The sequence below is a fragment of the Anomaloglossus baeobatrachus genome, chromosome 11 (genome assembly GCF_048569485.1).
Source record: "Anomaloglossus baeobatrachus isolate aAnoBae1 chromosome 11, aAnoBae1.hap1, whole genome shotgun sequence".
Classification (NCBI taxonomy): Eukaryota; Metazoa; Chordata; class Amphibia; order Anura; family Aromobatidae; genus Anomaloglossus; species Anomaloglossus baeobatrachus.
In genome coordinates, this window is record NC_134363.1 from 95,637,208 (window position 1) to 95,657,024 (window position 19,817).

Consider the following 19,817-nt stretch of genomic DNA (forward strand, 5'->3'; position numbering starts at 1 on the left):
ACTGCACTTGAATGTCATCAGTGCAGTCCGATGTTTCTCTCACACCCATAGACTTGTATGGCTGCAAGTGATAGGAGACGCAGACAATCGCAGCATGCTGCAATTTTTTCCAGTCTGATTAGGGCTGAGGAAATACTTGCAGATGTGAGCTGCAGCATTGTCTTACATGATGCCGAGTGCAATGCCAGATTTTCTCACTGCACTCGTGCGAGTCATAAGTCAGTGTGACTCTACCCATGCAGAAAAATTGGCATAGGGTCCTCCCATATTATGATACTGAGCACAGATAAAGCCACGACTACAGGCAGCAGCCCCCAGGCCCTGCGGTTATCTTGGCTTTGATTCAAAATAAGAGAAACCGCATACAGCTTTTTTTTTCTTTTATTTTTTACTTAAAATAATTTAAAAACAGAGTGCAGTCCTCCCAATTTTGATATTCAGCCAAGAAAGCCTGACAGCTGGGGGCTGGTATTCTCAAACTAACTGACCTGTAGGTTTTTTATGATTAAAAAAAAACACTCTAATTTAAATTTTTAAAACATTACACACCACCATATACAGGTCTGTTCAGCAAATGATCCACCAATTACCATATAATACTTATCAGACCATTATTATGTTTCTCTGCTGAACACAAATACAACCAGCAGCAACTACTGTAATACTTCCAATATTCTTTTGTCTCACTATTTATATTGGAGACCAGTACAGTAGTTTTCAATTTGCTGCTGCTGGTTGTATGTGTTTTGCAGAGAAATATATTAATGGTCCGATAAGTACTATATGGTAATTGGTGGATCATTTGCTTAAAATACCTGTATATGGTGGTGTGTAAGGTTTTAAAAATTTAAATAATACAGAGTGTTTATCATAAAAAATCCACCAGGTCAGTGAGTTTTAGAATAGTTGTGGATTATTTTGGAGAAAATCATTGAATGTTGGCTGGTATTTTTAGACTGGAGAGGCCCACAGTTATTGGCCGCTCCACAGCCTAAAAATAGCAACCGGCAGCTGCTCAGGATTGACACATCCATTAGATTTGACAAGCCCGATGCTTTACCTAGCTCTTACTGATTGCCCTGATGTGATAGCAATCAGGGTAATGACAAGTTAATGGCAGCCCACACCAGCCACTAAGTCCTAGATTAGTGATGGCAGGCGCCTGAGACACCCACATAACTAAGGGGAGATAAGGTATGCACACCAGTGACTATGTAAGGGGAATACATGGAATAGCAGAAACTGCTGTGTGAATACTGACTTGAAAAATCCAATAGCTATATGTAAGAGTGAAAAATGGAATCTGCATTACTGCCATGAACATATGAAGAGAAATTTAGCTACTGAATTGATCAATGCAATAGAGCCCCAACACTACGCCAAAGTATTTCTCTACGTTGGGGTCCCTAGCTTGTGTGTGTCCTCTCATGCAGTTAAACTTACCGTGTATGGGAAGCTGAGACCCAGGCTATTTATGCGTATGATATGGATTGGCAATGGGTGTGGTTGGGGAGGGTTCACAAACGAAAAACAACTAACAAATAAGGAATAACGTTTGGAACACCATTCTAAGTCTGAACTGGGTGCAAAAACCTAAAAAAACATCACTATGGAGACTTAGACTTAGAATGGTGTTCCATATGTTCATGGCAGTAATGCAGATTCCATTTTTCACATTTTCACTCTTACATATAGCTATTGGATTTTTCAAGTCAGTATTCACACAGCAGTTTCTGCTATTCCATGTATTCCCCTTACATAGTCACTGGTGTGCATACCTTATCTCTCCATAGTGATGTTTTTTTAGGTTTTTGCACCCAGTTCAGACTTAGAATGGTGTTCCAAACGTTATTCCTTATTTATTTACCCCCATAACTAAGGCTGCTTTCACACTTGCATTGAACGGCATCCGTTGCAATCCGCCTTGAGGAATTACAGTAACCGTTGCAGGAATCAGTTTATTCCTCTTAGGCTTCTATTAAGGGCAGATTGCAACGGATTGCCTTGCATTGCATCCGCCCCGCGGCGACCGTCAGTGCCAGTCAAGCGGAAGAAACGCTGAATGTAGCGTTTTTTGTTGCTGTAAAAAAAAAAAACCGCACTTCGCAGGATTCCGTCGGGATCCGTTAAGAGGCATAATGAATGTCTATGGTGTGAGATTCTGTCGCCATGTGTTTATCGATGGATTCCAGTGCAGGATTCCGTCACGTTGTAATGAGCATGCTTAGCATGTCCAGCAGAACATTCTAAATCGTTTAAAAGCACTCCTGGTCTCTGTTTCTATCTGTCTGTCGGTCTTCTCTCTCAGTCTCTATCTCTCTCTGTCGGTCTCTCTCTGTCAATGTCTGTCTCTCTCTCTGTCGGTCTGTCTCTCCCCCTCTCATACTCACCGATCACAGTCGCAGCGCTGCACAGCTGTCACACTGTTCTGGCGGCTTCTCTTTTGAAAATGCCGGCCACTCATTATTCCATCTAGTATTCACTGCTTCCCCCGCCCACCGGCACCTATGATTGGTTGCAGTGAGACAGCTGTCACTCACCGTGGGGGCGTGTCTGACTGCAACCAATCACAGCTGCCGGTGGGCGGGTTTAGATCGTGCAGTACAATAAATAAATAAATAAATCATTATAATAAAACGATGTGCAGTCCCTCCCCCAATTTTGATACCAGCCAAGATAAAGCCACACGGCTGAAGGCTGGTATTCTCAGGGGATGGGGAGTGCCACGTTATGGGGAGCCCCGCAGCCTACAAATATCAGCCAGCAGCCGCCCGGAATTGCCGCATCCATTAGATGCGACAGTCCAGAGACTCTACCCGGCTCATCCCGAATTGCCCTGGTGTGGTGGCAATCAAGATAATAAGGAGTTAATGGCAGCACATAGCTGCCACTAAGTCTTAGGTTAATCATGGCAGGCATCTACCCAAGATACCTTCATTGATTAACCTGTAAGTTAAAGAAAATAAACACATACACCCGAAAAAATACTTTATTTGGAATAAAAGACAAAAAAACCCTTCTTTCACCACTTAATTAAACCCCCAAATACCCCTCCAGGTCTGATGTAATCCACAGAGGTCCCACGACACTTTCAGCTCTGCTACATGAAGCTGACAGGAGCGGCAGTAGAACACCGCCGCTCCTGTGAACTCCATGCAGAAACTGAAGGTAGTCAGGCTGTCAGCGGGGACGTCACTGAGGTAATGCCTGTGTGTGCGGTGATGGGTGGGTAGTGCCGGTGTGTATACGGTGATGAAGAGTGCGGTAGTGCCTGCGTGTGAGCAGTGATGATGAGTGCGGTTGTGCATGGGTATGTGCAGTGATGATGGGAGCAGTAGTGCCGATGTGTGCGGTTATGATTGGATCGGTAGTGCCTGCGTGTAAGCACTGAGCGGTGATGATGGGAACGGTAGTGCCTGTGTGTGAGCGGTGATGATGGGGGTGGTAGTGCCGGGGTGTGTGCAGTGATGACGGGGGCTTGCTTGCTCTCTCTCTCTCTCAAGGAGCACAACATGTTATTTCACAGGAATCCGTTACCTTTATTATCACACTATTTACAACGCATCCGTCACATAACGCATTGTGACGGATGCCTTTCAACGCAAGTGTCAAACTAGCCTAATCTGTAATGTAAAGTAAATAAACAAACACTGAAAAAATTCTTTATTTGGAATTACATATAAAAAACACCCTCTCTCCCCTTTATTAACCCCCCTAAACACTTATGCAGGTCCGATGTAACCCATACGAAGTCCCACGGTGATTCAGCTCTGCTACATCTCAGTCCCAGTGAGCACAATAGAATATAACTGCCCCCTGTGATTGCAGGCAGAGACTGAGACGCGATAACGTCACTCAGGTTATTTGCACTCACAGACGACAGTCATGTCTACGGCCGCTCGCTGTGACTGAGATGTAGCAGAGCTGAATTGCCGTGGGACTTCTTGTGGATTATGTCGGACCTGCAGGGCTGTTTAGGGGGTTAATAAAGTGATGAAATAGGGTGTTTTTTTGTATTTTATGCCAAATAAACAATATTTCTCAGTGATTGTGTTTATTCCTTTTTACTTTTAGGATTAGTTATCTATCTCATAGACCCCTACCCATCACTAATTTTGGGCTTGATAACAGTTGTGCGCTATTATTAACCTCTCAATACCCCAATTGCCACTGCAACAGGGCAATCGGGAAGAGCCTGGTAGAGCGCAGAGCTTGTCAAATCTGATGGATGCGACAATCTCGGGAGGCTGCAGGTTGCTATTCTTAACCTGGGGGTCACAATAACCATGGGACTCCCCAGAGTGAGAATACCAGCCCTCAGCTGTCGGGCTTTATCATGGCTGGATATCAAAATTGGGATGACCACATGCTGTTTTTTTTAATTATTTATTTAATTAAAAAAAAGCCGCATGTGGTTCCTCTTATTTTGACACACACCCAAGATGAACGCAGGGATGGGGGCTGCAGCCTGTAGGAGTGGGCTTTATCTGTACTGGGTATCATAAAATGGGGGGACCCTACGCCAGTTTTATTTTTACACCACAATACTGATCCGTAGAAAGCGCCTATGATTGGATGCAAACAGACGCTGTCACACAGGCCGGGGGCGTGTCTGACTGCAACCAATCAAAGATACCAGGCCGGCCGGTGGGTGGGCAAAGCAGTGCATATGGATGAGCAATGATGAGCAGCCCAGGGAAGCTGCAAGAGCAGTGTACAGCCGTGCGGGAGCAGCGTACAACCGCAATGGAGCCTTGGTTAGTATGAGGCGCTCGCTTCTTTCTTATTTTCTTTATTTTTCCTTTTTTTTTTCATTTTCATGACAAAATTCTTTTAAAATGTATTACAGACTTGTGGGTCAAAAAGCTTATTATACCCTTAGATATATTGTTAAAAGTGATGGCAGCACGTGGGCTCCTGCCAAGGACCTCTGCAAGGACTGTATCTTCTATATGTATGTACATGGGTTTTCTCTGGTTTCCTTCCTTTCCAAAGACCTACTGATAAGGAATTTATATTGTGAACCCCAGTGGGAACAATGATGAAAATTGCTCATTGTGTGCAAAATCATTAAAGAGCACAAGCAAATCTGGTATCCTAATCATACTGGGCCAAAAAGTAATGCTGTTGTTTTAATGAATAGTTAATAAAAATTAATTCCTACATAATTATTTGTGTGTTCATTCTGCCTCCCAAATATTAGCTTAGAAAGTGATCATTTATTTCATTTGTGTTGATGTTCACTCGGTGCACCTGTTAAACAAAGCTTGGATTTGGGCACCTTTTTGTTTTGATATTTCTATATGTGAACCCATAATGTGATCGGACATATGTAATGATACTTGATGGAAGTGGTACCTGATCTGCAGGTAAGATGTTACAGAGCAGGAGGAACAGATCAGATTAATATAAAAGGTGCATCTCAATAAATTAGAATATCATCAAAAAGTTAATTTATTTCAGTAATTCAATACAAAAAGAGAAACATATTATATAGAGTCATTACAAATAGAATGATCCAATTCAAGTGTTTATTTCTGTTAATGTTGATGTTTATGGCTTACAGCCAATGAAAACCCGAAAGTCATTATCTCAGAAAATTAGAATGTTATATAAGACCAACTGAAAAAATGATTTTAAACTCAAATGTTGGCCTACTGAAAAGTCTGTGTGACCTGTGTTTCACCCGCCCCCAGCTCTGATTGGAGAGACCAGCTTGTGACCGATCTCTCCAATCACTGTGGATCTGGGGCCGCAGACCACTCCCCTCAGCTTCACTCCGGCGTGTTGTGAATGTTAGTTATGTCTTGGCTGCTGGGAGGCTCCCTCTGGTGGCCAGGAAGGGTTTGGACAGAGACCAGGTGGGTTGTGCAGTGGGTGTTTCCTTGCCTAACTCTCTGCTTATTTAAGTCCTGGTCTGATTGCAGGCTGTTGCCGGATGTCAGTTGTACTTTGTATTTTCAGCCTGCTTAATCCTGCTCTACATCACATCCACTCCAGATAAGTTCTTGCTCTTTATTTATTGCCTGGTTCTTTTGCTTATCTGGGTTTGTCATTTGTTGTGGTTGGTTTCAGTTTATTTCCTTCCAGGGATTTTCCCCCTCAGTGGATTGTTGAGGAACTCCCTGCAGTTCTGTGTGGAGTATAGCTCCTTTGGGTCCATGTGTTTATGGCTTTTTGAATTTGTTATAATTCTTGTTTTCTGTTCATTGGTATGACAAGGGCACCTGGTATAGGACGGAGTTCAGATCGAGCGATCTGAGGGCCTTTTTGTACTATCAGGAAGTTGGTATTTTGCAGGGTTTTTCTCTGGCTACCATCAGTCCCTTTCCTGTCTTTTCCTATTTTAGTCAGTGGGGGCCTCACCTTTTGCTAATCCTGTCATCTACCTGTCTATTGTGTTTTTCCTATATCACCGCAGTCTTTGAATGTGGGGGGCTTGCTATTCTTGTCTATTTTCTGAGGCAGAGAGTTATTCATCTTTCCTACCTTTAGGATAGTTAGTTCTCCGGCTGGGTTCGCGGTGCACAGGATGTTAGTTCACCCCTCGGCTACTTCTAGTTGTGTTGGTTAGTAAGGGGATGGCGGCCAGATTAGTTGCCAATGCTCTTGTCACCTTTTTACCAATGATTTGTGGTGATCTTCCATGGTTCCGGATCATAACACCGGCGTCTGTAGAAGGTGAGGGGAGCTGCTGACCCATTACTACAGGATGGGGACAAAGTGCGCACATTACTATGAGATTGGGACAAGGCTGGGGACATTACTATAGGATTGGGACATTACAAGGATGGGCACAATACTATTGGATGGGGACATTATTACTATAGTATGGCGACATTACTATAGGATAGGGACTAGGATGGGCACATGACTATAAAATGGGGACAAAACTGGGGACATTACTATAGGATGGGGACAAGGTGGGCACATTACTGTAGGCTAGGGACATTACTACAAGGGGACAAGGATGGAAACATATACACATATATATATATACATACATATATATATATATATATATATATATATATATATATATATATATATATATATATATATATATACATATAGATATATAGATAGATATAGATATATATATATATATATATATATACATACAGTTAGGTCCAGAAATATTTGGACAGTGACACAATTTTCGAGAGTTGGGCTCTGCATGCCACCACATTGGGTTTGAAATGAAACCTCTACAACAGAATTCAAGTGCAGATTGTAACGTTTAATTTGAAGGTTTGAACAAAAATATCTGATAGAAATTGTAGGAATTGTACACATTTCTTTACAAACACTCCACATTTTAGGAGGTCAAAAGTAATTGGACAAATAAACCAAACCCAAACAAAATATTTTTATTTTCAATATTATGTTGCGAATCCTTTGGAGGCAATCACTGCCTTAAGTCTGGAACCCATGGACATCACCAAACGCTGGGTTTCCTCCTTCTTAATGCTTTGCCAGGCCTTTACAGCCGCAGCCTTCAGGTCTTGCTTGTTTGTGGGTCTTTCCGTCTTAAGTCTGGATTTGAGCAAGTGAAATGCATGCTCAATTGGGTTAAGATCTGGTGATTGACTTGGCCATTGCAGAATGTTCCACTTTTTAGCACTCATGAACTCCTGGGTAGCTTTGGCTGTATGCTTGGGGTCATTGTCCATCTGTACTATGAAGCGCCGTCCGATCAACTTTGCGGCATTTGGCTGAATCTGGGCTGAAAGTATATCCCAGTACACTTCAGAATTCATCCGGCTACTCTTGTCTGCTGTTATGTCATCAATAAACACAAGTGTCCCAGTGCCATTGAAAGCCATGCATGCCCATGCCATCACGTTGCCTCCACCATGTTTTACAGAGGATGTGGTGTGCCTTGGATCATGTGCCGTTCCCTTTCTTCTCCAAACATTTTTCTTCCCATCATTCTGGTACAGGTTGATCTTTGTCTCATCTGTCCATAGAATACTTTTCCAGAACTGAGCTGGCTTCATGAGGTGTTTTTCAGCAAATTTAACTCTGGCCTGTCTATTTTTGGAATTGATGAATGGTTTGCATCTAGATGTGAACCCTTTGTATTTACTTTCATGGAGTCTTCTCTTTACTGTTGACTTAGAGACAGATACACCTACTTCACTGAGAGTGTTCTGGACTTCAGTTGATGTTGTGAACGGGTTCTTCTTCACCAAAGAAAGTATGCGGCGATCATCCACCACTGTTGTCATCCGTGGACGCCCAGGCCTTTTTGAGTTCCCAAGCTCACCAGTCAATTCCTTTTTCCTCAGAATGTACCCGACTGTTGATTTTGCTACTCCAAGCATGTCTGCTATCTCTCTGATGGATTTTTTTTTTTTTCAGCCTCAGGATGTTCTGCTTCACCTCAATTGAGAGTTCCTTAGACCGCATGTTGTCTGGTCACAACAACAGCTTCCAAATGCAAAACCACACACCTGTAATCAACCCCAGACCTTTTAACTACTTCATTGATTACAGGTTAACGAGGGAGACGCCTTCAGAGTTAATTGCAGCCCTTAGAGTCCCTTGTCCAATTACTTTTGGTCCCTTGAAAAAGAGGAGGCTATGCATTACAGAGCTATGATTCCTAAACCCTTTCTCCGATTTGGATGTGAAAACTCTCATATTGCAGCTGGGAGTGTGCACTTTCAGCCCATATTATATATATAATTGTATTTCTGAACATGTTTTTGTAAACAGCTAAAATAACAAAACTTGTGTCACTGTCCAAATATTTCTGGCCCTGACTGTATGTATGTATGTATGTATGTATGTATGTATGTATGTATGTATGTAATTATATATATATATATATATATATATATATATATATATATATATATATATATATATATATATATATATATATATATTATATATAGAATAGGGATAATGCTGGGGACATTAATATAGGGTGGGGACAAGGTTGGCACATTACTGAAGGATGGGCACATTACTATAGAATGGGGACAGTACTATAGGATGGGGACATTGCTACAAGGGGACAAGGATGGGGAACATTACTATAAGATGGGGGACAAGGATGGACACATTACTATATATTGGGGACATTACTATAACATGGGGACAAGGATGAAAACATTACTACAAAATGGGGACAAGGATGGGGAACATTACTTTAGGATGGGGACAAGGATGAGCACATCACTGTGGGATGGGGCACAATACTACAAGAGGACAAGGATGGGCACGTTACAACAATATGGGGAACATTACTAAAAGATGTTGGTCAAAATTTCTATATAGTGCTAATTGTAAGACTATTAGTTACAAGAAAGGAATAAAATATATATAAAAAAAAAGTTTATATTTAAACAAAGAATGTGCACGTTTGCTATAATGAACAAGTGAAAACGTTCAAAATCAGTGATCCCAAGGTGTGTAAAAAAAATAAAATATATCATATATGGTACCAATAAAAATGTCACTTTGTCCTGCAAAGAATGCGGCCCCCCAAATTATTTTTTTTCCTCTGTGCGGCCCATACACACAGCAGAGTTTGAGACCCCTGCCATAGACTCTCTATGGGGTTTAGGTCAGGCGAGTTTGCTGGCCAATCAAGCACAGTGATACTGTGGTTATCAACCCCTTTATGACCGGCCGATTTTTCGCTTTCCGCTTTTTTTTTTCGCCATTCTTTTTCTGAGAGACGTAACTTTTTTATTTTTCAGTCAATATGATCCTGTGAGGGCTCATTTTTTGCGGAACGAGCTGTACTTTTAAATGAAACCATCAGTTTTACTATATAGTGTACTGGAAAACGGCAAAAAATTCCAAATGCAGAAAAATTGCAAAAAAAGTGCGATATCACTATGGTTTTTGAGATATTTTATTCACTGTGTTCACTATATGGTAAAACTGATGTGTGGGTGTGATGCCTCAGGTCAGTGCGAGTTCGTTGACACCAAACATGTATAGGTTTACTTTTATATAAGGGGGTTAAAAAAAAATCGGAAGTTTGTCCGAAAAAAGTGGCGCACGTTTTACGCCATATTCTGTGACCCGTAGCGTTCTCATTTTTCGGGATCTATGGCTCACTGACGGCTTATTTTTTGCGTCTCGAGCTGACGTTTTTAACGGTACCATTTTTGCGCAGATGCTACATTTTGATCGCCTCTTATTGCATTTTGCGCAAAAGTTGTGGCGACAAAAAAACATCGTTTTGGCGTTTGGAATTTTTTTGCCGCTACACCGTATACTGATCAGATTAATTGATTTTATATTTTGATAGATCGGGCGTTTCTGAACGCGGCGATACCAAATGTGTGTATATTTTTTAACCCTTTAATTTTCAATGGGGCGAATGGGGGGTGATTTTAACTTTTAAAGTTTTTTTTAATTTTTTTAAAACTTTTTTAACTTTTTTTTTTAATTTTACTAGTCCCCCTAGGGGGCTATTGCGATCAGCAATCCGATCGCTCTGCAGTATCTGCTGATCACAGCTACAAGGCTATAAACAGCAGATACGCTCTCTTTCTCTTTTGCTGTGCCGCTGGCACAGCGAAAGTGAAAGCAAGTCAGGTGTAGTACAGGAGTCATCACATGACCCTGTGCTACCATGACAACTATCGGAAGTCACGTGATCACGTCACGTGACTTCCGGTATCGGGCGGTAAGTAAAACTTTACCGCGATAGTGCTTATAATGGCGCTGTCACATATTGACAGCGCCATATAAGGGGTTAAACGGCACGAGCAGATAACGATTCTGCTCGTGCCTAGCAGGCACACATCTCAGCTGTGAAAATCAGCTGAGATGTGTGCCGATCGCAGCATGATGCTGCCGGCAGACCGCGGGCAGTAAGGTTATGACAGCAAGGACGTCATTTTATGGCCCGCGGTTGTTAAGGGGTTAAACTAGGTACTGGTACTTTTGGTAGTGTGGACAGGTGTCAAGTCCTACTCGAAAATGAAATTTCCATCTCCAAAAAGCTTATCACCGAAGGGAAGCATGATGTGCTCTAAAATTTCCTGGTAGATGATCGCACTGACTTTGATCTTGATAAAACACAGTGGACCTACACCAGCAGATGACATGGCTCCCCAAACCATCACTGATGGTAGAAACTTCACACTAGACCTCAAGCAGCTTGGATTGTAGCCTCTCCACTCTTCCTCCAGACTCTGGGACCTTGATTTCTAAATGGAATGCAAAATGTACTTTCATCTGTAAACATCTTGGACCACTGAGCAACAGTCCAGTTCTTTTTCTCCTTAGCCCAGGTAAGATGCTTCTAGCGTTCTCTATTGGGCATGACTGGCTTGACACAAGGAAAGTGACACTTGTAGCAAGGACATGGGCTACATCTGTGTGTGGTGGCTTTTTAAGCACTGACTCCAGCAGCAGTCCGCTCCTTGTGAATCTCCCTCAAATTTTGAATGGCCTTTTCTTAACAATCCCATCAAGGCTGTGGTTATCCTTGTTGCTTGTGCACCTTTTTGCTACCAGACTTTTACCTTCCACTGAACTTTCCATTAATAAGCTTTGATACAGCACTCTGAAGAGCCAGCTTCTTTAGCAATGACCTTTTGTGGCTTACCCTCCTTGTGGTGGACTGTCTCAATAACTGCCTTCTGGACATCTGTCAAGTCAGCAGTGTTCCCCATTTTGTGTAGCCTACTGATCCAAACTAATGGATCATTTTAAATGCTTAGGGAGCCTTTGCAGGTGTTTTGTGGTAATTATTCTAATTTTCTGAGATAATGACTTTTGGGTTTTCATTGGCTGTAAGCTATAATCATCAAGATAAATAAACGCTTGAATTAGATCACTGTTTGTAATGACGCTACAATATATGCGTTTCCCTTTTTGTATTGAATTACTGAAATAAATTAACTTTTTGATGATATTCTAATTTATTAAGATGCAGTTTATTCACTGAATTCCCTGGTATTTGAATCCCCGAGTAAGACCGCCTGCTGGACTCATGCAGACAGTTCTCCCTGTGTGACTATGCATGCAGAGATACAAATCTGACATCTGCCCCGGCAATTTTATTTTTTTTGTTTTTTGTTTTGTTTTTTCCTTGTCCAAATGCAGCTTGGAATAATTAGTAGATTTAATTAGTAAGCATGCTGACAAATGGTGTTTCATTGGCCAATTAGCCCCTTTTTGCTCCTTGGCATAGTACTATAAAACATATGCTGTACTAATATGCATTCTGATATCTCAGGCACTAACCCTATCCACTCAACCTGTCACACTGTAAATGCCGTCCGATCTTTAGTCAGCACGGTATAGAGAAATAGATGAGCAAAATTATAAATTTATCGGAAAAGATTAAGTGTAGCTTGTATTTTATTTATTGAAATTCCTGGTTGTACGTATATCCGTACAGTGGGCGGTCCTACTAGTCAGACACTAATCATGCAATATCTGCATGTACAGTCACATGAGTCCAGTAGGCGGTCGTCCTCAGTGATTGACTGCTACAGTGCTGGCCAAAAGTATTGGCACCCCTGCAATTCTGTCAGATAATACTCAGTTTCTTCTTGAAAATGATTGCAGTCACAAATTCTTTGGTATTATTATCTTCATTTAATTTGTCTTCAATGAAGAAGAAAAAAAATTGTCAAACCCAAATTGGATATAATTCCACACCAAACATAAAAAAGGGGTTGGACAAAAGTATTGGCACTGTTTGAAAAATCATGTGATGCTTCTCTAATTTGTGCAATTAACAGCACCTGTAACTTACCTGTGGCACCTAACAGGTGTTGGCAATAACTAAATCACACTTGCAGCCAGTTGACATGGATTAAAGTTGACTCAACCTCTGTCCTGTGTCCTTGTGTGTACCACATTGAGAATGGAGAAAAGAAAGAAGACCAAAGAACTGTCTGACGACTTGAGAATCCAAATTGTGAGGAAGCATGAGCAATCTCAAGGCTACAAGTCCATCTTTAAAGACCTGAAAGTTCCTGTGTCTATGGGGCGCAGTGTCATCAAGAAGTTTAAAGCCCATGACACTGTGGCTAACCTCCCTAGATGTGGAAGGAAAAGAAAAATTGACGAGAGATTTCAACGCAAGATTGTACGGATGGTGGATAATGAACCTCGACTAACATCCAAAAAAGTTCAAGCTGCCCTGCAGTCCGAGGGTACAACAGTGTCAACCCGTACTATCCGTCGGCGTCTGAATGAAAAGGGACTGTATGGTAGGATAGCCAGGAAGACCCCACTTCTTTCCCCGAAACATAAAAAAGCCAGGCTGGAGTTAGCCAAAACTTACCTGAGAAAGCCTAAAACGTTTTGGAAGACTATTCTCTGGTCAGATGAGACAAAAGTAGAGCTTTTTGGGAAAAGACATCAACATAGAGTTTACAGGAAAAAAAAGAGGCATTCAAAGAAAAGAACACGGTCCCTACAGTCAAACATGGCAGAGGTTCCCTGATGTTTTGGGGTTGCTTTGCTGCCTCTGGCACTAGACTGCTTGACCGTGTTCATGGCATTATGAAGTCTGAAGACTACCAACAAATTTTGCAGCATAATGTAGGGCCCAGTGTGAGAAAGCTGAATCTTCCTCAGAGGTCATGGGTCTTCCAGCAGGACAATGACCCAAAACACACTTCAAAAAGCACTAGAAAATGGTTTGAGAGAAAGCACTGGAGACTACTAAAGTGGCCAGCAATGAGTCCAGACCTGAATCCCATAGAACACCTGTGGAGAGATCTCAAAATGGCAGTTTGGAGAAGGCACCCTTCAAATCTCAGGGACCTGGAGCAGTTTGCCACAGAAGAATGGTCTAAAATTCCAGCAGAGCATTGTAAGAAACTCATTGATGGTTACCGGAAGCGGTTGTTGGCAGTTATTTTGGCTAAAGGTTGTGCAACCAAGTATTAGGCTAAGGGTGCCAATACTTTTGTCTGGCCCATTTTTGGAGTTTTGTGTGAAATGATCAATGATTTTGTTTCATTCTCTTTTGTGTTTGTTCATTGCAAGCAAAATAAATGATAATAATACCAAAGAATTTGTGACTGCAATCATTTTCAAGAAGAAACTAAGTATTATCTGACAGAATTGCAGGGGTGCCAATACTTTTGGCCAGCACTGTAGCAGTCAATCACTGAGGACGACCGCCTACTGGACTCTTGTGACTGTACATGCAGATATTGCATGATTAGTGTCTGACTAGTAGGACCGCCCACTGTACGGATATACGTACAACCAGGAATTTCAATAAATAAAATACAAGCTACACTTAATCTTTTCCGATAAATTTATAATTTTGCTCATTTATTTCTCTATACTGTGCTGACTAAAGATCGGACGGCATGTACAGTGTGACAGGTTGAGTGGATAGGGTTAGTGCCTGAGATATCAGAATGCATATTAGTACAGCATATGTTTTATAGTATTATGCCAAGGAGCAAAAAGGGGCTAATTGGCCAATGAAACACCATTTGTCAGCATGCTTACTAATTAAATCTACTAATTATTCCAAGCTGCGTTTGGACAAGGAAAAAACAAAACAAAAAAAATAAAATTGCCGGGGCAGATGTCAGATTTGAAAACCTAAAATTTGTAAAACCAAAGTGAAAATTTCTGTGATTTTCAGTAAACACAAACTGTTATAATTATGTATTATCACTAAAATGATGTCCCACGTGGGACAGAAAAAAAAACAACTAAATTTCAGAGTCACTGGGACATTGAGAATCTGGGATTGTTCTGATTCACCGTTCTCGTGTCACATATCTCGACAGCACGGCGGAGGCTACTGATTGCCTGCACACGTGACATGACAGCTGTGGGACATGGGAAATGTTTTCTCGAGCAACATGGTCCATGGCTGACATGTCATCTTTTGCTTACGTTATCAAAAATACATTTTTCTTGCAATGAAAAAAGCCTGTGAATTATTTACCTGTCCATTGAGATACAGCATGTCGAAAGCATACACACAGACCTGGACTTTTATATCAGAAGCGTCAACATCCTACAATAGTCAAAGAGATAAACATGTAAAATAAAACAAAGCAAAGACAGGTCACCACAGTGAACATTTTAGGGGCAACATAAATCAACGGCACATGATAATATATGTATATGTAAAAGTAACAAAACTGAACCTTGCAAAGTGAATGATCAATTCAAACAATCTGTAAAGGGAATTTGTCAGCAGACCTTCATTCCCCAAGCTATTTACATGCATGAGACAAGTCCAGCAATACCTTTGCATGTCCTGTGTGTCCCTCCCTTATTGAGAAATCAAAGTTTCTATTGATATGCAAATGAGGCTGCAGACTGGAAGCCTCTGTCACTCCAGCTCTATTACCAACCAGCACCACCTCTGCAGACTCTAATAGACTGTATAGGTCAGGGTTCCCCAACTCCAGTCCTCGAGGGCCGCCAACAGTGCATGTTTTCAGGATTTCCTTAGCATTGCATGGGTGTTGGAATCATCAACTGTGCAGGTGATTAAATTATCACATGTGCAATACTAAGGAAATCCTGAAAACATGCACTGTTGGCGGCCCTTGAGGACTGGAATTGGGGACCCTTGGTCTAGGTAAAGGTACTGCTGGACATAAAGCTCTGGTATTCATTAAAAAGTGACATCTTTTAATGAATAAGGCGCGTCTTAAACGAGGCGTAAGACTACTTACACCTTGCCACAAATCTTACTCCAGTTGGGCACTGGATAAAGATTTGTGGTGTAAAGTACAGTGCAAATCATGAAGACAAGCCAACATCACCTTAAAGGGAACCTGTCAGCAGAAATTTCGACTTAAACCTAACAGATTCCCCCTCTGCAGCTCCCTGGGCTGCATTCTAGCAAGGTCCCTGTTAGTATTGTGGCCCCTTTCTGACCCAAAAAAAGAGTTTATATCGAGGTACCTTTTTGGCTTCTGATTCTCTAAATGTGTCACGGGGGCGGGCTGCCTGATGGCCGTTATTCTGCCCCCTGTTCCTGTATGCCGCCCCCATCGCCGATTTCTATACTTCTGGACGCCGCCCACTGCTCCAGCCATCCCCGCGCATGCCCAGTGCTCATCTCTCGTGGATGAGCACTGTGCCCAGTGTCACCGGTGGTGACGTGCGCGCAGGGTTTAGATTATGGGCGGTGCTGTGATGTTAATTACCAAGCAACTGCCCATAATCGCGGGACCGCGCATTCCCCCTCGGCCTGCTTTCTGCGCAAGCCCGCTGCAGCTGAACTCACGTCACCTCCTTCCCATCTTGCCCTGAGGCAGGAAATAGATGGGAGGAGCGCGGAGCAGTGACTACACCGATCAGGAGGAGTTCAGCTGCAGCGCGCTTGAGCAGAAAGAAGCAGGCCGAGGGGGAATGCGCGGTCCCGCGATTATGGGCGGTTGCTTGGTAATTAACATCACAGCACCGCCCATAATCTAAACCCTGCGCGCACGTCACCACCGGTGACACTGGGCACAGTGCTCATCCACGAGAGATGAGCACTGGGCATGCGCGGGGATGGCTGGAGCAGTGGGCGGCATCCAGAAGTATAGAAATCGGCGATGGGGGCGGCATACAGGAACAGGGGGCAGAATAACGGCCATCAGGCAGCCCGCCCCCGTGACACATTTAGAGAATCAGAAGCCAAAAAGGTACCTCGATATAAACTCTTTTTTTGGGTCAGAAAGGGGCCACAATACTAACAGGGACCTTTCTAGAATGCAGCCCAGGAGCTGCAGAGGGGGAATCTGTTAGGTTTAAGTCGAAATTTCTGCTGACAGGTTCCCTTTAACCTAGCTGTGCCCATTTTGAAAAAGCCAGATGAAATTATAGAAAAAGCTCTAAAACCAGAATAAAAATGCTAAAAAAAACTAAACAAAAAAAACAAAACCAAAAGTTTATTTTTTTTCTGTTTTACTTAGTATGAAGGTAGACAGAATATCCAGCAATATAATAATTTTTAACCCCTTCACCCCCGGCCACTAAAACACCCTAATGACCGGGCCATTTTTTGCAATTCTGACCAGTGTCACTTTGACAGGTTATAACTCTGGAACGCTTCAACGGATCCTGGCGATTCTAAGATTGTTTCTTCGTGACATATTGTACTTCATATCAGTGGTAAATTTAGGCCGATATTTTTTGCGTTTATTTGTGAAAATTTAGGAAATTTTGCGAAAATTTTGAAAATTTCGCAATTTTCAAACTTTGAAAATTTATGCCCATATATCTGAGAGATATGTCACACAAAATAGTTACTAAATAAAATTTCCCACATGTCTACTTTCCATCAGCGCAATTTTTGAAACAAAATTTTTTTTCGTTAGGAAGTTAGAAGGGGTCAAAGTTCATCAGCAATTTCTCATTTTTCCAACAAAATTTACAAATTAATTTTTTTTTAGGGACCACATCACATTTGGGCTAGGTTCGCACACTGCGTCTTTTTGACGCTGCGTTTTTGTGCGTTTTTGGCCGCTAAAAACGCACAAAAACGCACCTGCGTCAAAAAACCCATAAAAAAACGCATGCGTTTTTGCAGCGATTTGGTGCGTTTTTGGCTGCGTTTTGCTGCGTTTTTGATCTCTGCGTTTTGCTGTGTTTTTCCAATGCATTGCATGGGGGGAAAACGCAGAAAAACGCAGGAAAGAACTGACATGTCCATTTTTTTTTTTTTAACTCAAAAACGCAGGTAAAAAAAACAGATGTGTGCGGACAGCAAAAATGAAAACTCATAGACTTTGCTGGGGAAGCAAAGTCCTGCAGTTTTGAGGCCAAAAACGCACCCGAAAAACGTGCAAAAACGCCGCGAAAAACGCACTGTGCGCACATAGCCATGAAGTGACAGAGGCCGAGGTGACAGAAAATACCCAAAAGTGACCCCATTCTAAAAATTGCACCCCTCACACTGCTCAAACCACATCCAAGAAGTTTATTAACCCTTTAGGAGCTTCACATCAACCAAAGCAATGTGGAAGGAAAAAATGAACATTTTACTTAACACAAAAATGTTTCTTTAGCCATAAAATTTTCATTTTCACAAGGGAGAAAAGAGAAAGTGCACCATACAATTTATTGTGCATTTTCTCCTGAGTACGCTGATACCCCATATGTGGTAAAAATCAATTGTTTGGGCGCGCGGCAGAGCTCGGAAGGGAAGGAGCGCCATTTGAATTTTTGAACGCAAAATTAGCTGGACTCATTAGCGGACGCCATGTCGGGTTTGAAGACCCCCTGAGGTGCCTAAACAATGGAGCTCCCCCACAAGTGACCCCATTTTGGAAACTAGAGCCCTCAAATAATTTTTCTAGATGTTTGGTGAGCACTTTGAACACCTGGGGGCTTCACAGAAGTTTATAACGTTGAGCCGTGAAAAGAAAAACATTTTTTTTTACCACAAAACTGTTGCTTCAACTAGGCAGCTTTTTTCACAAGGGTATCAGGAAAAAATGCACTATAAATTTCATGGTGCATTTTTTCCTGAGTATGACGATACCTCACATGTGGTGGAAAATAATTGTTTGGGCGCATGGCGGGGCTCAGAAGAGAAGGAGCACCATTTAACAGCAAAATTGGTTGGAATCATTAGCTGACGTAATGTTGCATTTGGAGACCCCCCCCCCCTTCCCGAGGTACCTAAACAATGGATATCCCCCCTACAAGTGACCTCATTTTGGAAACTAGAGCCCTCAAATAATTTTTCTAGATGTTTGGTGAGCGCTTTGAACACCTGGGGGCTTCACAGGAGTTTATAATGGGGCCTAAACAGTGGAGCTCCCCCAACAAGTGACCCCATTTTGGAAACTAGACCCCTCAAGGAATTTATCTAGATGTTTAGCGAGCCCCAAGGGGCTCCACAGGAGTTGAAAATGTTAAGCCATGAATACACTTTTTTTTTTTTCACCACAAACCTGTTACTTGAACCAGGTAGCTTTTTTTTTCACAAGGGTATCAGGAAAAAAATGCACCATAAAACATATTGTGCAATTTCTCCTGAGAACGCAGATACCTCACATGTGGTGAAAAGTAATTGTTTGGGCGCATGGCGGGGCTCAGAAGAGAAGGAGCACCATTTGACAGCAAAATTGGTTGGAATCATTAGCGGACGCCATGTCACGTTTGGAGACCCCCTATGGCGCCTAAACAGTGGAGCTCCCCCACAAATAACCCGATTTTGGAACTAGACCACTCAAGGAATTTATCTAGATGTTTGGTGAGCCCCTTGTACCTCCAGGGGCTCCACAGAAGTTGATAACGTTGAACCGTGAAAATTGTTTTGGTTTTTTTTTACCACAAAATTTTTGCACAAATCAGGTAGCTTTTTTTTTTACAACGTTATCAGGAAAAAATGCACCATAAAACGTATCGTGCAATTTTTCCTGAGTACGCAGATACCTCATATGTGGTGGAAATCAATTTTTTGGGCGCATGGCGGGGCTCAGAAGAGAAGAAACGCCATTTGACTTTTCAAACGCACAGACGCGGTGCACTGATCGGCCGCTGCAGGACACACGGTTGGATGAAATACAAAAAGCGTCGGGGATGCGGGAAAAAAAAAAAAAAAGTGTTATGCCAAAAATTGAGCAGGGATGCCGATCCGTTATGTGCATCCCTGATCAGCGCTTGGCGGGACGCACGGACAGATGCGATACAAAAAGCGTCGGGGATATGGAAAAAAAAAAGTCACGCCAAAAATTGACCATGGATGCAGATACGTTATCTGCATCCCTGATTAGCGCTCGGTGGGACGCACGGACAAATGCGATACAAAAAGCGTCGCGGATACGGAAAAAAAAAAGTCACGCCAAAAATTGAGCAGGGATGCAGATACGTTATCTGCATCCCTGATCAGCGCTCGGCGG

The 19,817-nt window shown here is 42.3% G+C and overlaps 1 protein-coding gene across 3 annotated transcripts in view; it reads right to left on the reverse strand.

The window, feature by feature from the left end:
* Positions 1 to 19,817, reverse strand: part of LIG1 (DNA ligase 1) — a 793,173-nt gene that overhangs the window by 239,808 nt on the left and 533,548 nt on the right. For all 3 annotated transcript variants that reach the window (XM_075328747.1, XM_075328748.1, XM_075328746.1), the window contains exon 22: positions 14,909 to 14,980. In XM_075328747.1, coding sequence (XP_075184862.1) covers positions 14,909 to 14,980 — 72 coding nt within the window. The remainder of the gene's footprint in view (positions 1 to 14,908; positions 14,981 to 19,817) is intronic.